The sequence below is a fragment of the Puma concolor genome, chromosome C2 (genome assembly GCF_028749965.1).
Source record: "Puma concolor isolate L17-30 chromosome C2, mPumCon1.1.hap2, whole genome shotgun sequence".
Taxonomy (NCBI): Eukaryota; Metazoa; Chordata; class Mammalia; order Carnivora; family Felidae; genus Puma; species Puma concolor.
Genome location: NC_141675.1, coordinates 22,735,529 through 22,759,740, shown reverse-complemented (window position 1 = coordinate 22,759,740; position 24,212 = coordinate 22,735,529). Strand labels below are relative to the sequence as shown.

The following is a 24,212-nucleotide window of genomic DNA, read 5'->3' as shown; positions in this document are numbered from 1 at the left end:
TAAACTGTGGTGTATACCTACCGTAGAGTAGTTAAAATGAAACAATTAGATGTACAGTTATCAGTGTGGTTAGATCTGCAAAACAAAATTTACTAGGGGTAGGGAAACAGACTTCAGAATGATCCATAAAGAATCATATAATTAAATTTAAAAATCATATAATTTTTGTAAATTTTACAAACACATAAAACATTTCTATATGCTGTTTATATATACACAAAAATGGTGAAAATGTAAAAACCAAAATGAGTTGGGTACATGCCCACTCCCGGATTTTGTGTGCTTCTAGGGGAGGAAGAGAGGGACTACTGTTGACAAAGGCATGTCAGCTGCAGCTACAATATTGCAAAATTAGAAATTAATATGGAAATATTTTAATGTTCATTAATTCTGGATGATAAGGACCTAGGTGTTGGTCACACTACTCCTTAATTTTTATATTTGAATATTTAATAATAAAAACCATGTAATGATGATTATCTGTATAAATCTGTTATAACCTAAAAAGATCAATATTACCATAGATTTTCCCTAACAGTGCAGGAGCTGACTGCGAATCTTTCTAATGCCTCTAGATTGTCTCAGCTACTTTGAATTCACGGAGTTACAGTAATCTAAGGTGCTTAGTGAAAAGTATGCTAGTTGAGTGACCTGATTTTTAAAAATAATTAGGGAAAATGGCTAACTAAAAATAGGAACACTGGCTTTTGGCAAAGATACCATTGTATACACTGTGGGAAATAGACGTTGCATATTTGTTTAATAAAGTAGTTGGATTCCAACGTGGGAGCTTATATAGAGAGATAAGTAAAAATAATAATAATAATAATAAAGTAAAATAAACAATTTAAAAAAAGGTCACTGAATACATAATGTTTGTGTCCAGATCGGGAACCGGGATGGTGGAAGGCAGGGAGAAGCCTGGTGGCACAGTCCTGGACCTCTTAGTGTAGCCAACATGAGCATCTTTTACTAGTATGTAAAGGGCTCCACAGATTCCCCAGAGAAATTTAAATTGTTGGTCTCTCTTTGAATCATTAGAAGTCTTCCTTTGTGTGGGGTTTGGTCTGTGCAGCTTTGTGGCTAGCAACCACAACCATCACCACAACAGTAACAAAGTGTGGATAGTCGTACCCTGTTAAATCCCATATCGTATATTCTCTTCTCCCCTCATCCTTTACTCACGGCCCTCTCCACGGTCCGGGTGCACCATTCTCCCAACGTCTCTATATATTCATCAACCTAAAAGCTCTTTGAACTGCATCCTTATGGGGTTTTATAGAAGCTTCGTTATGGAGGCGTGATGCATTCAATCACTGGCCATTCATGACTGGTTCAACCTCCACGTCCTGAATCCTCTCTGGAAGTGGGGGTGGGGCTGAAAGTTCCAACCCTCTAATCACAAGGTTGGCTCCACTGGCGAGCAGCCCCCATCCTTAGGGGCTTTCCAGAATTCACCTCGTTAGCATAAACTCAGGTGTGGTTGAAAGGAGTTAGTTCTGAAGAGTAAGACGTTTTTTACCACTCACTCATTTCATCCTGGAGTTATTTCATTCTACAGGATTTTGAGGACAAAAGATCAAATATTATAACAAAAGTTCTCCCATTGCCCTTATTGCTTAGGAAGTTATAGGAGTTTTAGGAGCTGAGTGCCAAGAAGACCATATATATTTCTCATTATGAATCATAATCTCACATTTGAAATTAGACAGAACTATTACAATATAGCCATTTTATATACCTGTTTCACAGTATCAGGAAAGGAGGATATGCTGTAAGTGTGAGCAATGGGTAAAATTATTCATCCAAATTGCAGCCTTAGAATGACATGGTCTCCATTAATAGGTGTTTATATAGAACATGACTAAATGGAGATAACTAAGACAAGAGAAAAGAATATAAAGATGTAATTTTAAATATAGAAACTATTCATACCTTTTTGTGTTGACAATAGGTGTCGATATCCTGTGTGCCCTACATATACTAAAAAGTATTTTAATACAAATGTTAAAAAAATCAGTTAGTTTTAAAATCCAGTTGAACTTGACTTTATTATTCTCCTTTGGCTAATTGTAATTCTTCTGGAAGTCACTTATTTATATTTCAATATCTTTACCTGTATTATCGAAGGGTATGAGATTACAGGATATAAATATATTTTTGGTGATCTAGTTAAACAATACGTGTTAGTGCAGCAAAGAACAATATGGACCTTTTTCATTTGTTTTGTTTCTGTAATTGTTGTTTGTAAATCTCCTGGAAATAGCCATTTGATGGGAGGTCATATGTCCAGTGGACGTGATACCCAATACCTAGGCTCATGGCTTGGTGAAGTACGTGCAGGCTAGATTTCAGTCCTCATATAACCCTCAAGTGGGCATACTTGCTCAGGACATGACCTACTCAATTGTATGTGGCAACCTGGTTCTTCTCTCCAAAACACATGATGGTTTATAAAACTCTACCCTTGATATTAACACAAGGACTTCACACCTGAGAATTAGAGGGCAGCCATAGTAGGCACACATATTGGATAGCAGTGCATTCATTGATTTTAGCGATTTACGTGAATCTGTACAGAAACAAGTATCAGTAAATAATTAGGGCTATAAAAATGCAGGCAATGAAGATCCTGTAGTTCATATACTGAGCTTGAAGCAAATGTAAACAGCCAGAGTAAGGAATCTGTGCGATGAGTATGTCCCTTGATCCTATTCTGAGACCCACAGTGTAGATCCAGGGCCTGCACACGTGCGTGCGTGCATGTGTGTGCACGCGCGCGTGTGTGTGTGTCTGTGTGTATACCTTTCATTTCAAAACAATTTAAATCCAAATCATATCCTTATTGCTTAGGAAAAATATATGTTTTAATGTTTATTTATTTTTGAGGGAGAGAGAGAGAGAGCACAAGTGGGATAGGGGCAGAGAGAGGGAGAGGGAGACAGAATCTGAAGCAGGCTCCAGGCTCTGAGCTGTTAGCGCAGAGCCTGATGTGGGACTAAAACTCACAAACCGTGAGATCATGACCTGAGCCAAAGTCAGACACTTTAACTGACTGAGCCACCCAGGTGTCCCCAGGAAAAATATTTTTAAAGGGTCCTTTTTGAAACTACTTTTTGAAATTTACCTTGGGGTAAATACATATATAATATTTATAATAACTTATAATTTATAAATATCCTATAAATTCTATGATGAGAAATTTAGCACTTAGGTTTGGGATACTTTATTTCTATATTTAGAAGTGAAGATCAGAATTCAAGGCCCGGTTGGAGGGAAAACCTTCAACAAATCATGGCAAGATTATCTCTTAGTTTTTTTCAAATGACCTTTGAATTCCTCTAGGCCAGGTTTCTGCTGCTCGCTGTAGTCCCCTTTTGGTTGAATCTGTGTCAGTCATCCACCTCAGCGAGTGCTCTTGGAAACAGGAAGCTCACTGTACTTAACGGAGCCTGTGACCTTTTGGGTAGCGTTAGCTATTAGATACAATCATATTCAGGCTAAGATGAAATCTTTTCCCTTGTGATGTCAATCCGTGGACATTGCTTCTACTTCCCAGACAAATCTAGAACAAGACCACTTCTCTCTTCTACGTGGCAATGCTACAAATACATAAAATGGTATAATTTTCCTGTCGCTGAACTGAGAAAATAGTAGACTAGACAATCATAAAACAAACTGAGAAAGGAGAAAAAATCTAAGAAGTAGAGATTATTCCAAGTCATTGTTTTTGTAGACACTTGCACTCCTCTCTGAGAATTCTTATTTGTGATTTAATCACCACATGCTGAGCAAATACACCTTGCTTTCCTATTATGGATGAATAGTAATGCCAGAAGAGCCTTTACAAGGGCAAAAGAACCAATTACCTAACAACCCTGTCTCATATATTGTAGTCTAACATAAAACAACCAGAAAAAAAAAAGCATTTAGGATGATGTTACTTCATACCATATGTTTATATCATGAGATACACATCTTAATTTTTTCCCTTGTTAGACTTCTGTTGTAAATTACAGAATTTGGTACAAGTCTTCAAGGTCATTTGGTATCCGTAAATAGAAGACAGGGGAGGGTATTTTAAAAGTCCATTTTAATTGTAGAAGATGTATCCAAAATACTACCTTTAATTCATGTAAACATTGAAATCTTTTAAGGAGCAGGCCTAGGAAGTTTCCAGAAAACATATATGATTCCCAGAATAGAAGATGTAGCTTAGTAACTTTTGGTATATTGATTATTATAGCACCGTTCAAATTAGGGTTTTAAAAACAACAATAAAGGGGGGGAATATTCATGATGTTGTATATGTCAGTTAGGAATGCTTCCAGTTTCAAGTACCAGAAAACTCAAAATATTAGTGACTTAAATACATAGGACTTTATTTTTTGTACCTCATGAAGTGTGGATATAGGTTTTTGTTGTACTAAATTCTCCAATCAGAAGACATAGAGTGGATAAATGGATAAAAAACAAACAAAACAGGACTCATCTCTATGGTACCTGTAAGAGGCTCACTTCAGATATAAGAACACACACACGCTGAAAGTGAAGGGATGGAAAAAGGTATTTCATACAAATGGAAACCAAAAGAACTGGAGTAGCCATATCTATCTATATCAGACAACATGATTTTGAAACAAAGACTGTATAAGAAACAAAGATAAATGTTACATAATAATAAAGGGGTCAATCCAACCAGAAGATACAACTTTTGTAAACATTTATGCACCCAACTAGGAGCACCAAAATAAATAAAGCAAATATTAATAGACCTGGAGGGAGAAAAATACAACAGTGCAATAATAGTAGGGGACTTTAACACTCCACTTACATCAACGGATAGATCATGCAGACAAGATCAATAAGGAAGCATCAACCTTAAGAGACAAATTAGACCAGATGGGTGTAAGACATGTACAGAGCATTCCATCCAAAAGCAACAGAATATACATTTTTCTCCAGCATATGTGGAACATTTTACAGGATAGATCATATGTTAGGCCAAAAAAACCCACAAACGTTAATAGAATTAACAGGACTGGAAACATATCAAGTATCTTTTTTGGCCATAATAATATGAAACTAGAAATTACTAAGGAAACTGTGAAAGTCACAAATAATGTGGAGATTAAACAATATGCTATGGAACAACCAAGGGTCAAGGAGGCAACTAAGGAAGAAATTAAAAAAAATACCTTGAGATAAATGAAAATGGAAATACAACATGGGATGCAGCAAAAGCAGTTCTAAGAGGGAAGTTCATAGTGATAACTTCCTACCTGGAGAAACAGGAAAAGTCTCAAATAACCTAACTTTACACCTAAAGGAACTAGAAAAAGAACAAAAGAAGCACAAAGTTAGAAGGGAGGAAATAACAGAGATTAGAGCAGAAATTAAATGAAATACAAACTGAAAAGACGATGGAGATGCTCAGTGAAACTAAGAGTTGGTTCTTTGAAAAGAGTAACTGAACTGAGTGATATTTAGCTGGACTCCAAAGAAAAAGAGAGGACTCAAATAAAATCAGAAATGAAAGATGAGATGTTACAGCTGACACCACGGAAATACAAAGTATCTAAAGAGACTATTTTGAATAATTTTATGCCAACAATTTGGAGAACATAGAAGAAAAGGATAAATTTCCAGAAGCATACCAAGACTAAGTTATGATGAAATAGAAAACTTGAACAGATCAATTGCTGGGAAGTAGATTAAATCACTAAACAAAAATCTTCCATCAGACAAAAGTCCAGGACCAGATGGCTTCCCTGGTGAATTCTATCAGATATTCAAAGGAGAATTAATATCAGTCCTTTTTAAATTCTCCCAAAAAGTAGAAGAGGAGGTAACTCTCCTAAACTCACTTTTTGGGGCTAGCATTACCCTGATGACCAAAAGCAGACAAGGATATCACAGACAAAATTACAGGTCAACATCCCTAACAAACATAGATGTAACAATCCTCAACAAAATATCAGCAAACTGACTTCAACAATACATTAAAAGGATCCTACACCATCATCAGGTGGGATTTATTCAGGGATGTCAGGACGTCAGTTAATGTGATGACACTTCTTCAACACAATGAATGGGAAAAATCATATCACTATCTCAGTAGAGATGAAAAAACATTTCACAAAATTCAACATCCATGTATGATAAAAACTCTCAAGAAAGTAGGTATTGAGAATGGACCTGAACGTGATAAGGGCCATATGTAACAGCTGTCAGGAAACATCATACTCAGCAGTGAGAGGCTGAAAGCTTTTCCTCTGAGATCAGGAACATCAAGGATGCCTACTCTCACCACTTTTATTCACAGCAATTAGACAAGAAACAGAAATAAAAGGCATACAGATTGGAAAGGAAGAAGTAAAACTGTCCCTATTTGTGGATGATGCATTAGTATTATATATAGGAAATCCTGAAGACTCCACTAGGACACTGATAGAACTAATAAATGAATTCAATGAAGTTGCAGGATACAAAAATCAATACATAAAAATCAGTTGTGTTCTATACACAACACTATAGAATCACCCATGCTCATGGTGTGCAAGAATATTGCTAAAATGTCCGTAAGACTCTAAGCAATTTACAGATTCAATGCAATCCCTATCAAATTTCCAATGGCATTTTTCACAGAAATAGAGAAGATAATCCTGAAACTTGCATGGAACTACAAAAGACCCTGAAGAGTGACCCTGAAAAGACACTGAGCGTGTAAGCAATCTTGAGAAAGAACAACAAAGCTGAAGGCATCGCTCCCTAATTTCAAACTGTATTATAAAACTAAAGTGATTAAAACTATGGTATTGGTATGAAAAATAGACAATATAGATCACTGGAACACGACAGCCGAGAAATAAATGCACACATAGAGATTTATGACAAAGCAGCTAAGAAACTACAAAGGGGAAAGGACAGGATAGTCTCCAATAAATTGTGTTGGGAAAACTGGAAAACCACATGGAAAAGAATAAAACTACCATAAACAAAAACTGACCCCAAATGGATTAAAGACTTGAACGTAAGACCTGAAACCATAATATTTTCTTGGAAGAAAATATTGGTGGTAAGCTTCTTGACATAGGTCTTGGAGATGATTTTTTTGAATCTGACATCAAAAGAAAAAGCAACAAAAGCAAAAATAAACAAGTAGGATTATATTAAACTAAACTTCCTGAACAGCAAAGGAAACCATCCACAAAGTGAAAAGGCAACATACTGAATGGAAGAAAATATTTGCAAGTCATTTATCTGATAAGGGGCTAATATCCAAAATATCTAAAGGATTCATACAACTCAACAGCAAAATAAACACACAAGCAAACAAAAAAAATAATCTAATTAAACACCAGGCAAAAGATCTGAAGAGACATTTTTCCTAACAAGATACAGATAGTCAATAGTTACATGAAAAAACGTTCAACGTCGTTAGTCTTCTGGGAAATGCAAATCAAAACCACAAAAAGATATCACTTCACATCTGCCAGAATGGCTGGTATCAAAAAGACAAGATTTAAAGAGTGTTAGCAAAGATGTGGAGAAAAGAGAACCCTCGTACACGATTGGTGGGAATGTGAATTGGTGCAGCCAGTATGGACAACTGTATGAAGGTTCCTTAAAAAATTCAAAGTAGAACTACCATAAGATCCGGCAATGCCACTTCTGGGTATTTATCTGAGGAAAACAAAAATGCTAACTCAAAATAGTATGTGCATGTTTATGTTCATTTCAGCATTGTTTACAAAAGCCAAGATAGGAAAGTAACCCGTGTCCATTGATGGATGAATAGGTAGAGAGGTTGTGGTATACTTTTTAGCCATAACAAAGAATGAAATCTTGTCATTTGCAACAACATGGATGGACCTCAAGGGCATTATGCTAAATGAAATAGGTCAGACAGAGAAAGACAAATATCATATGATCTCTCTTGTATGTAGAATCTAAAGCATCCCCCCCCCAAAGAAAACAATAACAAAAAATGAAGTTTATAGATACAGAGAATAGATTAGTGGTTGCCAGAGCAGGGGGGGTGGGGGGCGTTGCAGAGAAGTGGGTGAAGGGGGTGAACAACAAAACAACAACAACAATTAAAAAAAAGAGTATTACTGCAAACAATTGGTGAGCCTAATGGTAACCACAAAGCAAAAACCAGTGTAAATACACAACAGAGAAAGAAGAGAATCGAAGCATACCACAAAATAAAGCAGAGGAGGAGAAAGAAACAGCCAGAAAACATATAACAAAATGACAATAAGTACATCCATCCTTACGTGCTTTATCCACGTTTACTTTAAATATAATACTGGTGGTAGTTTTGCTATTCAGAGATGTTATAAAATTTCCAGGCATTTTCCAATCCTTTAGTTCTGCCATATCCAGAAAAGCTGTCTCAAGCTCTCAAAATGACGACGGTAGCTCTAGGTACCACAAGTAAACTCCAAGGCAGGAATGAGGAGGAAGAGAAGGTAGAAGGCACAGTGGCTTGGAAGGGAAGAGTGTTTCTCTTTTCATAACGCTTCTTAATGGAAAGGAAAACATCTGACTGGATAGCTTCAAAACTGACTTAACCAAATGTCTCACCGGACAGAACGTACTAACCTGGCCGCATGATGACAAGTGGGGGGAAAAAAAAGCCAGTTTCACTGTTTTATGATTATTCATGATTGTTTAATATGGGAATGGCAAGAAGTTTCAAAAGCTAGTTTACACTTATTACCAGTAACTGAGAAGGTCGAATGATGAGTAATATGTTTAATTCTTCTCTGGTTTCCTAATGCTTTGTAATATGGCTCAGTTAGTTTGATCATAAACATGCTTTTGTAATAAAAAGAAATTCATCTGAACTAAGAGTAATCAGACTTTTGCAGAAAGACTCACTGATGTATCCAGCACCGCATCTCACTTCCCATCTCTGCACTTAACCAAAGCAGGGAAAGAAGTGGAGAAGTCCTGCTGGTATCTTTATGGTCATTCTTTTAAGCAGATTGTGTACAATGTGACAGTGAGCATCTTCTCCAGTGTCTCCTGATTCAAGACATGATTAAATTGATTAATTTTAAAATCTATACTACAAATCATTTTTAAAACATAAAATATACTTAGCACTGACTTGGAAACCTGTGATTAGTTTCCCCTGGTTTCATGACCTCCTTCTTGGTTCTCCTTCTTCCTTACTGGCCACTCTTTCTCCCTCTTGTTTGATGGTTTCTCTAACCTTTAAATGTTGATATCTCCTGTACTTAGTATTCAGACCTCATCTTTGCTCCATTTATACTCACTTCCTAAATGATCTAATTCCTTCCAAGTCCATATTTATATCTTCGGCATTGATATCATCCTTAAACTTCAGACTCATTTATTCAACTGCCTACTTCCATCTCTGGGATGCGTAATAGGCTTCTTAAATTTAGCGTATGTAAGACCAAACTCTTGAAATCTCTCAAATCTGCAGGGCTCCTTTTTTTCCCATCTCATAAAATGTACTTCTACCCTTCTAGTTTCTAACAAAACCGCTGGCATCATTTCTTGATTCCTTTTTTTCCTTTCCCGTTGCAATTGAATCCACTGGTGAATGCTTTCAGTTACTCCTTCTAAAGATGCCAGGTCTGGCCACTTCTCACCATCTCCATTGCTACCACCCTGGTAGAATCACCTCTTTTTAGATGGATTCTTGGGATAGCCTCTGACTTGTCTTCTCAGTCTGGCCCATGTTCTCCTACAGTCTATTCTAAACAAAATAGCCAGAGTGGGCCTTTCATTATAGAAGTCAGGGTAGTAACCTCTTGACTTGAACCCAAGCCATCTCATTACACTCAACAAAATCTAGAGCCCTTACCAAGTCTTAGTATCCTTGAATGATCTGGAAGGCTCTCCCACACTGCCTCTGTGACCTCATCTCCACCAAGGTTCCCTTTGATCACTATGTTCCATCCCTATGGACTGTATTTGCTATTCCACAAACATACCAAGCATGCTCCCATCTTCATGCCTTTGAATGTGTTCTTTCTTCTTCCTGGAGATACTTCCTTTATGTATCTACATGGATCACCCCTCATTTCCCTAAGGTGTCTCTTCAAATGTTACTTTATCAGGGAAGATTTTCCTGATAATGCTAATTACACTAATGAAAAAAGTTCTTCCTCACCATTACTAATTTTCCCACTTTGCTGTATTTTGCTTTCATAGCATTTGTTTCCATCTGACTCAAATTTCCTCCCACCTTCTCTGCCTGCCTTCCTTCCTTCCTTCCTCCCTCCCTTACTCCCTTCCTTCCTTCTCTCCTTCCTTCCATCCCTCCATCTGTGATTCATAAGGTTAAAATTGTATGTAGTGTTTTAAATCCTTCATTACAGTCATTAAGTTCTAGTCTATGTTGACACGTATTTCTATGCCTATAATTTATTGAACCACCATATGTCTGAGCTGGAAAGGTCTTGAACATAAACTCCCTCACTTTCTATATAAGATACGTCAGGCCCAGAAAGGGGAGATGACTTGGGTACAATCACACAGCTTATTACTGAGAGAGCTAGAATCCAATTCTAAGATATCTGGCATGTAGACCATGTTCATTTAAAGTGTAAATTGTCCACTGGATATGTTAAACTCCATATTGATACCTCTTCATGACTTATGTCTAAAAGGTGCTTCACCTGAAATCTAAACATCAATAGAAATTAGTTTCCTTATGAAAAAACAGTTTTCTCTGTTGACAGTTAGGTGGCCACCATAGTGTCAAAACAGCAGAACTCAGACGTACTGATACCATTCACGGAGGGATGAAATGTGAGTGTGTGTGTGTGTGTGTGTGTGTGTGTGTGTGTGTGCATATGCCTTAGATAATATTCCCATAGGAAAAAAAATACACACTCTCATGTTTGAGGAGAGGATATACAACAAGACAGACCATTTCTTTATGGAGTTTACAGTTTAGTGTCTGTTTGTGGTTTTGTGCATACAGGGCTTGGGTGTGAGGACTAACAAATCATAAATAAATTAATATGTTGAAATATCATTAACAGTGGTAATACTCAGTCCTACAGGAAAAAAAAAAAGCTACAATGATAGAAAATAATAGTGAGTCCCCGTCACTAGGGTATTGTGCAACCACAAGACAGAATAGTGTAGAGGAGGATGAAAGGATTATAGATTGGGCATTAGATTATATATTGGCTTTCATAATCCCCCCAAACTTTGAGCTTCTACAGTCCTGTGCACTGAGCTAATTATTGAAAGTCTCTCTAGGAATTATAGAAAACCACAAAAATCAAAGGGGTTATTATCTAGGATGGAATCTTCCCACACCTTAGAAATTGAGTATGTTCTCATCTACAAAGGGGATACCACCTTCCCAAATTGGGGCTAGGGTATATAATCAGGATCTCCTTCCATTAGGACATTTTTTGTGTAACATGTACTACCTAGTGATTTGGTTTAAAGTGGAGGTTCCAGGCTCCCATAGTTTGGAGATTCTAATTTAACAGACCTGAGGAGAGGCCTGGAGAAACTGCAACCTTAATAAGCAAACAAGAAAACCCAGTGGAGGTGGACCAGGACTGTACTTGGAGAAGCACTTGACTTGGTGACAAGGAACCCCTATTGAGATCCTAGCTCTACTCCCTCTGCCTGTCATCTGCTGAGATTAGGACTATTGTAGCCCTAAGGATATTTTAACTTGCTGTGGAACGTTGTTAGGTTATTCAGCCTTTCTGAGCCAAAGTCCCAACATCTATAATGACACAGTAAGATGCTGTTGTGAGGGCCAGAAATTTAAAATGCAAAATGCTGACCTGAGCGCCTGGCACATCACAGCTGCTTACTAAACAGTAGCTATTCTCCGCTTTATTTCTGCCTGTCTAGGTTATTTGGCTGCCTCCTTTCTAGTCCTGTTTTCCAATGCAGAGGCAACATTCACCTTTGGTTGAACAACAAGTTGGTGTTGGTTTGTCCATTTTTGCCATTGTTCCTGGGCCTTCACCTCCCCTACAAATTCTCAGTCCAGTCTCGATCAGTATCACCTTAATTACAGTTTTGCACTCTCTCTGCCTTATTATAAAGACACTAGAATAAAAACACTAATATTACAGCCATGGAATATCTGTAACTATCAAATTAGTTTATTCTTGTGTTTCCTGCTATTTAACTTACAATTATCTCTTGCAAAACCACTCATCTTTTCTGTTTAATCTAACATGAGTACTGCGAAGCAGAGAAGATTATGCAGTGGACAGATGAGGTTCTGGAAAATGCTACCAAATTATGAAAAACATTTGAATTGCATTAGCTTCCACAGAATGTAAGCAAAGCATAAATGGGGAGAGAAAAGTCAGTCCATTCTGCGGCACTGTGCACACTAATTTATATAGGTTGTCTTCAAGTCAAATTTTAAAAATCAAATTTAAGTGTAAAAATATAATACATTTTGGTTGAATTAATCACTTTTTAAAAGTATGTTTGAACTAAAGATCCTGTTCCAGTCTGTTTGAAATTAAAAGGCAATATTCTTTGAGTTAACCATAATTGCATGGAAATCTAGGTTGTGCTAGAGGATAACCAGGGGACACGTTAATTAAATAATTAAATATTTCGGGAATCTGGGTATTCATAGAACATGGCTGGTTTCATTTGCTAGGTTCCATGTAATCTGCCTTTCAGTAGGACAAATAAGATACCAAAATAAATAAGTCTGTTAGAGCAAAAATATTGTCGCGTGGTCTTAGTCTTTAAATAAACTGCTAAGAAAACTTTTACGAAGGTATAAAATTTAAACCACAGTTAGTTACATACTTGGTAAGTTACATTTATTTAAGAGAATAATATTATACTAAATGAGACCTGGGCCAGAAAATCCAGGCCCTACGATTGCCAAGGCACAAAACCTTCCCTGCCCTTTTTCATCTAACTCTGACTTCCCGTTCCTCTGGGGGAGTTGCATTGTAGTATCATCCAGTCGTGTATGTTGGAACGGGGGAAACCGTAAAGTGAACACTAAGCTTTCTCTTCCCCTGCTCTTTGCAAAAGCAGGAAAAAAAAAAAAAAACTGGTCTTTCCCAGGAGGGCTCACCCATGGTTCATATTTAATTTAGGGGAGGGAATTAGGGTGGGACAGGAATTATAAATATGCAAATGAAGGGATACAGCTATGCAAATGAAGAGATATTTACATCCTACCTACTTCTCTTCACTAGGCCCACTAAGGTAGTGGCCAAGATGTAGCATCCTGGATCAGAAAATTACAAAGTAGCTTCTTAATGACCCTAAATAATCCCTAACGAGTCCAAAATGCTTGATTCGTGCTGTTCATACGGTAGTTTTCTTTACTAAGAAGTGCCTCATAATTTTTTCATTTTGTATTTTGGAGAAAGGGCATTGTTTAACATTATTTAACCTGTTTCTACTTAATTGATTTTCTAATAGAAAATAAAGTTTTCTATTTCTGCTTAACAAAGACTTTATTAAAAGTAACATGTCAGGATGAAAAACGGGATGAGCTATTAGGTGATGAGGTTTTTGGGGTGATGGGGGGTTTGGAGCTGACGACCAAGAAGGAATTCTTGACAATGTCTTTGGTGCAAAAAGGTGATTTTATTCAAACACTGGGAGAGTACCCGTGGGCAGGAATAGCTGCCCTGGGGACCATGAGGAGAGACTGGTTTTATACTATGGGGCTGGGGGTGTGGTAAAGTCCAGGGGAAGTTTCCGGTGAGATTTTCATATGCTAAAGAAGACTCCCAGGATGCTATTGTCAAGCCAAGGTTGTTTTTCCCTCTAGCAAAGAATTAGCATTAAGACAGCAAGGAGTTCCTGGAGACACGTTTTACTAGGCCTGCCTCAAGTATTTGTCACTGGGCTGCAGGTTTAAGGAAATTTAATTTATCTGCCATTTCCTTCTGCCTTTGTTTCCCACAGCATTAGGGTTTATCTTTAAAACCAGATATTTATCTTTGTTTTATCTTTATCGTCATCTTTATTTTATCTTTAAAACAAAGATGCTAGTTATAAAGGATCTCTGCTAAATGTGAAAATAATAGAGCTAAAAAACATTGTCTTCACTTGGGGTGCGTTAATAAAAATTTATAGGTTAACAAGTTTATTCCACTCATTTGCTTAATAATCGTTGAGCATCTAATAAAATCCCAGATACTGTTCTAGAGGTTGTGACTACATTAATAAATAAACCAAGCCCTTATCCTTTGACGTGTACATTCTCTATGACAAGTATAAATACTATTTTTTTTTAAGTAAACAGATGATGTGAAAAGACCATTTTGTCTAAAAGGTTAACTCTAGAAGACAAGAGCTACAGAAAAGTAGGGCACATTTTAGTATTATTTCAAAAGTGTTTATAGGAAGTTGATTGTGGATAAAGTATGAAACACATTTTATTATTATCTTTGAGATTTCTGAAGTTTTTCCCTCATTCATTTTATTTTCGATAGGTACTGTCACCCTGTCATAAGTCAAAATCATTCTTTTTCAAGATTAAACTCATTTCCTGAGCTCTTTTTTTTTTAATTTAACTTAGTTTTTTATTTTAGAGAGAGAGAAAGCACAAGCTGGAGAAGGAGAGAGAAAGAGAGAGAGAGAGAGAGAGAGAGAGAAAGAGAGAGAGAATCACAAGCAGGCTCCAAGGTCAACACAGAGCCCTTGGGAACATGCATGACCAGAGCTGAAATCAAGAGTCAGACTCTCCAGGCGCCTGGGTGGCTCAGTTGGTTAAACGTCCGACTTTGGCTCAGGTTAGGATCTCTTGGTTTGTGGGATCGAGTCCTGACTTTGGCTCTGCACTGACAGCTCAGAGCCTGGAACCTGCTTCAGATTCTGTGTCGCCCTCTCTCTCTGCCTCTCCCCTGCTCATGCTCTGTCTCTGTCTCTCTCAAAAATAAAGAAAAGCACTAAAAATTTTTTTTAAACAGTCGGATGCTCAACCACTTGAGCCACCCAAGTGCCCCATGTTTCCTAAACTCTTACGAGATAGTATGCCTGAGAAGAATTAGCTCAACACTGAAGCTCACACCCCTGAAAAAGTGGAATTTGCAAAACTAAGTGATTTCACTATTACCAGGTAATGATAAAGAGTGTACTTGGGACGCCTGGGTGGCTCAGTTGGTTAAGTGTCTGACTCTTGGTTTTGGCTCAGGTCATGATCTCACCTTTCCCGGGTTGGAGCCCCACATCTGGCTCCGTGCTGACAGTGCAGAGCCTGCTTGAGATTTTCTCTCCCTCCCTCTCTCTGCACCTCCCTTACTTGCTTGCTCTCTCTCTCTCTCAAAATAAATAAACATTAAAAAAAAAGAGTGTACTAAATTTGCTTAACATGCATTTGTCTTAATGAGCTTTTATCTTTATTGGGAACTTAAAAATTTGCTTATATTTTTAACTTCATCAAGATTGCTATTTGTTTTTATCCAAGTTATTTTTATTCAGCCATTTAGGTGAATGGTGAAATAAACTTTAAGAAGAAAATTTTTTGAAAAGGTGTTACATGCATATGGGACAAAATTCAAAACGTAAAAAGGTATACAGTGAAAAACTTTTTTTTTCTTGTTTTTAGCCTGAGCCACCATTGTAGATCTTTCCAGTGATATTCTAAAGGAGTTTCTCACCCTTTAATATGCATATGAATATTGGTAAAATACAGATTCTGATTTAGGGGGGTGGGGGCAGTCTTAAGAGTCCATATTTCCAAGAAGTTCTCAGCTGAGTCTGATATTGCTGGCCTCGGACCGCACTCCCAGCGGCAAATGGAGAAGCACACTTGTTTATATTTGTCTCTGTGTTTGTTTATTGGACTGAAAGGAGCAAGATATTCTCAAACACTGATACAGTTTACTGCTTTCTATTACAACTTCAGCCGTAGAATTCCAGCTCGGAGCTTTGCTTTGTGACAGTTTTCTTCTAATTTTTGTCTGTCTGGAGTGATAATTTATACAGTTTGTTAAAAACTGTCAATATGACCATTTGAAGCCTGGCACTAGGTGAGGCGTAAATCGTGAGGACTATGAGAATCCCTCTTGGCAAATTTTTTTATCTGCCTTTTTTTTTATAAGGTTAGAAAAGTCCTCAAATCCAAACAACCTCCTAAATTTGGGTACAAGGCACACTGAGGATTTTAGCTTGCAGCCAGTATCATCTATCTAATAAAGATGCCGTCATACTTGGAAATGATACAATTAAGTTCCCCAAAATCAATATAAAGTACAGAGATGGCCTAAATATTTTAAAGTCAGAGACATTCACATTCTATCTGCCTGAATAAAGTATTCTCTAGAGATGACCGTGATCAATATCGCAAGGGGTACGGACATTATCTTTCTTGGACCTGTATGTGAATGTTACTCAGAAAACATGGGCGGCTCCTAAAAGAAGATTAAAAGTTCGTGTTCGTTTCTTATTTTCTGCAAGAATGTGAGCGCTAGAGGATTCAAATTTGCCCGTCTACTGTGGCCGCAGAGTATGTTTTTATGAATACTTGTTCACATGGTGCAAGGTTTGGTTTTAGGAGAGGACCAATACCAGAGGCACGTTTCAGAAATAAAGATCTGGACCATCAAAAATCTCAGTTTCTATGTGATTGGCAGAAAGAGCCAGAGGAATATGGATTCCTCCTTGAGGCCAAGTTAGTGTGTGTCACTGACCCCTTTGGTTTGAATGATTCCAGGGGACAGATGGATTTGGATCTGCCTAATCCCCTTGATCATGCACTCGTCTACCTTGCGTCGTGATCCTTATGCCTCGGTTATGTTCAGATGTGCTATGTGGTACATGCTAAGTAGTGTGCTAAGTCGCAGAAAGCAAAGAGCACACCTTCCTGAAGTTCCAGCTGAGTTAAAAATTGGGCAGGCCCATATGAAAACCAATCAGAAACACTCGAACATGAGCAGACAACGCAGGAGAATACAAAATTCTGATAGATTTTTGCCAAACATGAGATTTCAAAACAATATTGAGCTTAGGTCTCTGCTTCCAGGTCCCTTGGAATGCAAATTTATGGCTTCAGCCAAAGGAGGGATATTTTAATGGAAGAATTTTAGAAGGACTCTGATCTACACGGAAAGGGCATGAGGAGATCAGAACCCTGATCTTTTGAATTGTAGCTACCTTTCTTTGCCGCCTTCAAGCCTCTGGAGTGGGTGTGTGCAAAATATTTTGGAACCAAGAAAGTTGCTGTGATACTTTTGAAATCTTGACTTTCTGGAGGTAATGAGGTGACACAGAGGTTGCTGAGAGACTCCGACTGGTTTAAGAAAGGTCATCAATGAACTTATTTTCAAAGCTGAACTTGATATTATTTATTTATTTGTTGGTTGGTTGGTTGGTTGGTTTATGAGTTGATACATGTTAATGAACTTCTAATAAATGATCTTTGTAGAGAAAACGCTGCTGATTTGGGCTGTTCAGCAGCGTTTGGGCTGCTGATTTGGGCTGTTTCTGAGCAGAAAAGGTAAAAATTTTCTAGAAAAACCCATTTTCTAGAATTAACTTTACCCTATTTTCTAGAATTGTTTTTCTAGAATTAACCCATTCCGGCTGGAAGTAGAGAACAAGTCACTTCTTTACAGAGGGAATACAAGATGTATTGAATGGAGCCTATCATTGAGAACCAGTTTTAATCCTTGGCTTCCCACCTTGGGCAGGAAGCTAAAGTTCTCCAGGCTTCAGTGTTCTCACAGGAGAAGTGGGACCAGTACAAGGATGAAATGAGTTAGATGTGGATTGACATTTGCCTTCTCTTCTTTTTTTTCTTCGATACCTTTCCATTTCTTCTTCCATTCCCTTAGTGCCTAGAAGTGGACAATGAGTAGTATCTCACCATTCGAGTGGGAAAGTGGTGCTGTGTATTAGAAGTCAGCCCAGAGGCGCCTGGGTGGCGCAGTCGGTTAAGGGTCCGACTTCAGCCAGGTCACGATCTCGCGGTCCGTGAGTTCGAGCCCCGCGTCGGGCTCTGGGCTGATGGCTCAGAGCCTGGAGCCTGTTTCCGATTCTGTGTCTCCCTCTCTCTCTGCCCCTCCCCCGTTCATGCTCTGTCTCTCTCTGTCCCAAAAATAAATAAACGTTGAAAAAAAAAAATTAAAAAAAAAAAAAAAGAAGTCAGCCCAAAGGACCTGGGTCTTTCCCAATACTGAGATTCCCTCTGATGATCTACGAAAGCTTTTTGCTAAGGAAGCATTTAGAAAAATAATCAACTGTCTAAAGTAGAAACACATTTAGATCCTACTGTTTACTGGCTTCAAAACTGAATGTGCACAAAAGGATGACCTAGAAACAAGCAGGAAAAAGCTGTGTGGCATTTAGATGCATATCACATATGCATAATTGATTCCTCAAAAGGTTAAATACTCTTAGCATATGTAGGGATAGTGATATATCCATGATGGATTCATAATTATTATGGCAATGGCTTTGTTTTACATAATTCTAAAGTAAATGCCATGTTTCTTTGGAAATTCCAGGACTGGGATTCAGAAGAGCATATGTTTCCAAGTAGATAGCTGGGTAAAAGGAGCTCCTCTTTCCCAAACAGAAGGACTATTCATGTAGCTAGTACGCTAAGCTTTATGAGGCACTGACTGCCACTAAATTCTCTTTGGAATTGAAATGCAATTACATATCGAGGACAAGTGCTAAATATAAACAGAAAAGGCCAAATACATGACTATTTTTTTGCTTTGTTTTTGCAGTATATTTGCAGGAAGAATTCAATACCCCAAACACACTATAATCCTTAATTGAAACACACAGGCAATTTGGTGAAGCCTTTAGCAGCCTTTTTCAAAAGCTTATTGTAGCTTGCGAAACTGGTCTTTTCTTACGTAAACAATTGTAAGGATGCTAAGGAAATTAATAAAAGAACCAAGTCACTAAGAAATATGTAGAATGAAATACTATAATGTATGCCATAAAGTCAGAAAAAAATTGGAGTATGTTGTCTGAGGATACATATGGAAGCGGTAAAAACTGTATGAATGGGAATGGATATTACAAAAATTCAAATTTGGGGTTTCTTCTTTGGGGAAGGAGGGAAATACAGTCTGTGCAGTACCCACAGGGGTTTTTGCTGGATGTATGATCTATGGGTGTTCATTGCCGATGTTAAATATTGTTATGTAATTTTTTAGGTAAGTTACATTTCTTTATCTGTAAGAATGGAAAAGTCAAAAGAACACAGTGAAGAAAAGCACAAATTAGGTTGGTAAAAAAAAAAAGTAAGATAGTAATAATGATAAAAAGTAAATTTATTAATCTTGGGTTGATCAAAGTATCCTCATATTGTACTTTTAAAAGATTTAAATACATGCCATGCGCAAGACACAACCACAATAGATCTCTAGAAGGGCTGGAAATGGAAAGATGAGAAAGGGTATAGCAGATAGATACTGATGAAGTTTTGGGGTGATGGTGTGGTGGTTCGGATCTGATGGCCGAGAAAGAATTCTGGAAGACATCCCTGGGGCAAAAAGGTGATTTTATTAAAGCCTGGGTCAGGACCCGTGGGCAGAAGAGCTGCTGCATGCACTGGATTGTGGCAGGCCACTCATTACATACTCTCAGGCTGGCAGAGCGTCAGGGAGAGAGTGTTCTGGAAGCAAGGTTTCCAGGATCTTGAGGGGCTAGCTATTGCTAAGGAAATGCCACTTACTACCATTTAATAAGACCTCAGTCATGAGTCCCTTCGGATGAATATGGGGTGGGGGTCATAAGCTCGGAGTATGATTGCCAGCGTATATCTTGGGGGAGTTGAGATAAAGGAAGTTTCCAAAGGAATGTTTCTAGGTTAAATTAGACTTACAGGTTCCTGGGGCGGGGGCATGGTCAGGATAACGTGAAGTCAAGATTGCCTTTTGCCCCTAGCAAAGTGTCATCATCATCAAGGCAGATGAGCTCCTAGAGGGAGGTCACTCTGCTGGTTTCAAGGAGTTGTCAGTGGGCTCTAGGCAGTAAGGGAATTTAATTTTTCATTTGCCTTGGTTTCCCACATCACCATGGCAAGCACTTAAACCCCCTTTCCCTTGTTCTTGGGTAGCCAGGAGCATCGGAGGAATATCACACAGATCCCGCTTGGGTGGGAGGGTGTGCCAGCCTGTGTTTTGCCCTCAGCTGCCCTATGCTCCCTCATCAAATACTAACGGAAGAAAGCTATTGTAGCCCTTTAAATAACAGGGAAACTGGACGTTAGGATAAAATGTAGTGTTGTTTATTCTCTCTGTGTCTTCAATTACTCTTTCTCCATCCTGAGACCATTTTATCCAGGCGTCTCCTTCTGAACTTGCAAGACTTTTGATAAATCATTTCTGCCTATTTCTTATTCCAAGCTAACCATTTTCAAAGCTTGGAATCTTTAATCTCTCAACTCTGGTAGTACTTATTATCTGAGTACCATTGATTTGGTACTAATCATAGGCTCTGTTTTAATGTTATTGGTATTCACGCATTTCTTCAATTAAATTGTTATAATCTAGAGCTATAGATTATACCTTCTTCATCTTTTAACACCCAGCATCACCTCCTCCTAAGATCTGCCATGCGGTAGAATCTGGTCGCCTGGCATATAGTAGAAAGTCAATAAACACGTCAGCGGGCAACTGAAAAATGGCTTCTGAAAGTGCATTAAAAGCTGTTTTAGGATGTTTGAGTGCTTTGGCAATGCTGTGTATTTACATTTTTTTAATTTAACATAATTTCTTTTTTTTAAAGTTTATTTATTTTGAGAGAGAGAGAGAGAAAGGATGAGTGGTGGAAGGACAGAGAGAGAGAGAGAGAGAGAGAGAGGAGAGAGCGAGAATCCCAAGCAGGCTCCACACTGTCAGCACAGAGCCTGATGTGGGGCTTGATATGGGCCTCAAACCCATGAACCATGAAAACATGACCTGAGCCCAAGTCAGATGCTTAACCGACTGAGCCACCCAGGTGCCCCTATATTTGCATTTTCTAAACAATCTCTCAGCCAAAGTTCTCTAATGGAGACAGAAAGAGACACTATGGTTAGAGAGTGACCAGGAGCTGTGTAGAGTTGGTAAGGTGAAGACCATAGCCTGGTAGGAGGGTGCCCACCTCTGGACCTAGCTGGGAACTCCTGCAGGTTCGTTAACTGATCTTTAAGGGTGGAGACTGCATCCAATAAACTTCTTATCTCTACACCTGGAACAAAGTCCAACATGTAGTACGTGGTCGATAAATGCTTCTGCAAGGTATGAGAGAATTAAATTTTAGTCTGGGATAATTTAATTCACTCCCATGGCTTCAAAATAAGGTGCCATTGAAGGCTTCCCAGCGCAGGTCTTTAGCTCTGGCTTTTCTCCACAGCGGGGAGGGTGAGTGGGAGGGTAGAGGAGCCAGCCCAGCCCAGGCAGGATGCAGATGTTAGCACTAGAATTTGTACTCTGGGCTTAGGGGCTGATTGGAGCAAAGCTGGATAGAGTGGATTTGGTTCTGCCAGCTGATAGTGGACTATGTTTAAAAGGCCACGAGGAAGCCCATGGAATAGATCTTCAGTGCTTGTCCCGCTGGCCATTGAGAAGTAGCTGGGGTTCCTGCCTTCTCACGGCATGCAAGATAGGCTGTCTGTTGCAAACCTTGTTTAAACATAGTGGTTTTTGAATCGGCAATATATAAAGCATAGTGTATAAAAATCAAAGGGTAGAGTGGGTATATGGTAAAAATAAGTGTGCCTACCACTTTTGCCCACAGTTACTCTCTCTAAAGACATCTACGGTTACCAAGTCATTCCATTGAGGTTTCGGTACGCACAAACATTTCACATGTAGATATACATATACTTGTTTGTGTTTCTATATTTTCAGACAAATAGTTCATCTGATAGCATATTATATTGAATCTTGATTTTTTCATTTAAGACATTATGCTGGAATTCTTTCCATTTTTTCTTGTATTATTTTAAAGAATCCCAGCCTCTAATATTGTCTGATATACTGTCCAATATTGGTTTCATGAGAAAATGAATGAATGATTTAATAATAGTTTCTAATTCATTCTGAACCTAGAGTCACCAACCATCAGATTTTATAAAATGCCTTATCTTACAGCCCATCTTTAATTTGCATCTTTTTGCTTATAAGTATCCTATCGAAACCTCAAAAAGTCTCAAAAAAATTCATCCGGCAGGAACCTTCCTTGAATATCGCCTCTCACACTGTCCTCCAGGAGTTATCTTCAAGCACTTAACGCTTTGCTATTTTTGATTGTCCTTTAATTCTTATTTGTTAACATCATAACCATAAAGGTGTGTGTAATACTTAACAGCTTTTATTGAATATTTAATTGTGCCAGACATTTCACTAGCACTTTAGGTGCATTTCCCATTAATCCCTACAACACACCTTTCTCTCCCTTTAGTGGGAAAATTCCAAGTTGTGGTCCTCTGTCACTTGCAGGGTCTGTATGATTGAGCCTCAGCTGCCATGGCAGTAAAACCCTTTTCTCCTACTCTTTATTACCTTTCCTCCCTTCCCTCTCTCAATTCTCCAGTTGCTTCCTTCCTGAAATCACCTGCCAAATAAATGACTTACACTCACATCCTCCTTCAGGGTCTGCTTTTCGGGAAATGAAATGTCAAGAAACTGAAGTTTAGCGTGTGAATAACTTGTTCAAGTTTATCAATACATCGAGTGGCAGGTTGAGGATTTGAGCCCAAAGCCACACCCAAAAGTGCCCTACATGACTGCTAACTAGAGAGTACGTGCCTCAAAGCAGACCAATGAATCCTGACTTCCCTCTGTAGTGTGTTTCAAAATGCAAGCCAACGTCAGAGCTTAATACTTCTGCTGGTCATTGCCATTTTGTTTTGGACAGTCTCTTTCCCGCCCTGGCACACCAGGACATGCATTTTAGGCACGGTTAAGCTAAACCCGTGTCCTCTTCATTTGTTACTGAAACTGTGATTTATGAAACAGTTCCTCGTGCTCGTGTAGTGGCTGAATGTCCTCTTGTCATTCTACAGACAGCAACTTCATCCTCGCGAACGCCCAGGTGGCCAAGGGGTTCCCCATAGTCTACTGTTCTGATGGCTTCTGTGAACTGGCTGGATTCGCCCGGACTGAAGTCATGCAGAAGAGTTGCAGCTGCAAATTCTTATTTGGAGTCGAAACCAATGAGCAGCTGATGCTTCAAATAGAAAAGTCGCTGGAGGAGAAAACAGAATTCAAAGGAGAAATTATGTTCTACAAGAAGAACGGTGAGTGCCTTTCTTAGACTGGTGCTCATTGGGCAGTTGTGAAGGGTCACCCTCTCTCAACTCAGTAATTACTTCATAACTCCCATTAAGGCTTAATGGTATTTCATGTAAATATAGGCTGTTACTGAAGTTCTGCTAGTGACTCGGGCAATAGCCTTGTTTTAGCCATTAGCAGTATAAACTGCTTGAAAACTTAGCATTAGAATTATGACTGCTCAATGTTAATATATTAACTGAGTGAATATAAGTTAAAATAAAGTGTGTTACGGTTTTACTATGGTCATTCTTAAAATACATATTAGATACGGTAGTTGTTAACATAGTATAAATAGATGATCTTATCCGGGGAAGTTTTCCAAATTGTATGCCTTTCAGAACCACATCTCAACCACAGTCATTAAGGACAGAGATCCGGTGTTCACTGGCAGAAAAGGAAGTTAATTTAAAGCACATCAGCATAGGCATTTTTCTCTTCCAGTTCACTGGCCCCAGAGCCTTTCTCACTACCTTTTTATTTTTTTATTTAAAAAAAATGTTTTTTAAATGTTTTTATTTATTTTTGAGACAGAGAGAGACAGAGCATGTGCAGGGGAGGGGCAGAAAGAGAGGGAGACACAGAATCTGAAGCAGGCTCCAGTTTCTGAGCCGTCAGCCCAGAGCCCGACATGGGGCTCGAACTCACAGACCGCGAGATCGTGACCTGAGCCGAAGTCGGACGCCCAACCGACTGAGCCACCCAGGCGCCCCTCTCACTACCTTTTTAAAGACAAACTAAGAGACACATGGTATAATTCAAGGTGGGAGTAAATTTGCCTGGCTCAAAACTGCCACTGAGGAAATATGAAGCATTTTCTTGTGGTTGCAGTTTTGTGACTCTTCTCTAAATAAAAGAAGATCGCTAGAGATGGGTGTAGTATCTGCAGTGCTTGGGTCCTGTGTAGGAATCAGTATCATTATCTCATGGGCCCTGGTGGTTGGGATGAATCCAAGAGGCATTATTCTGGGGAAA

The 24,212-nt window shown here is 38.6% G+C and overlaps 1 protein-coding gene across 1 annotated transcript in view; it reads left to right on the top strand.

Annotated features, from left to right (window-relative positions):
* KCNH8 (potassium voltage-gated channel subfamily H member 8) overlaps positions 1 to 24,212 on the top strand; it is a 360,147-nt gene that overhangs the window by 96,142 nt on the left and 239,793 nt on the right. The window contains exon 2 of the mRNA XM_086674209.1: positions 22,970 to 23,203. Coding sequence (XP_086530335.1) covers positions 22,970 to 23,203 — 234 coding nt within the window. The remainder of the gene's footprint in view (positions 1 to 22,969; positions 23,204 to 24,212) is intronic.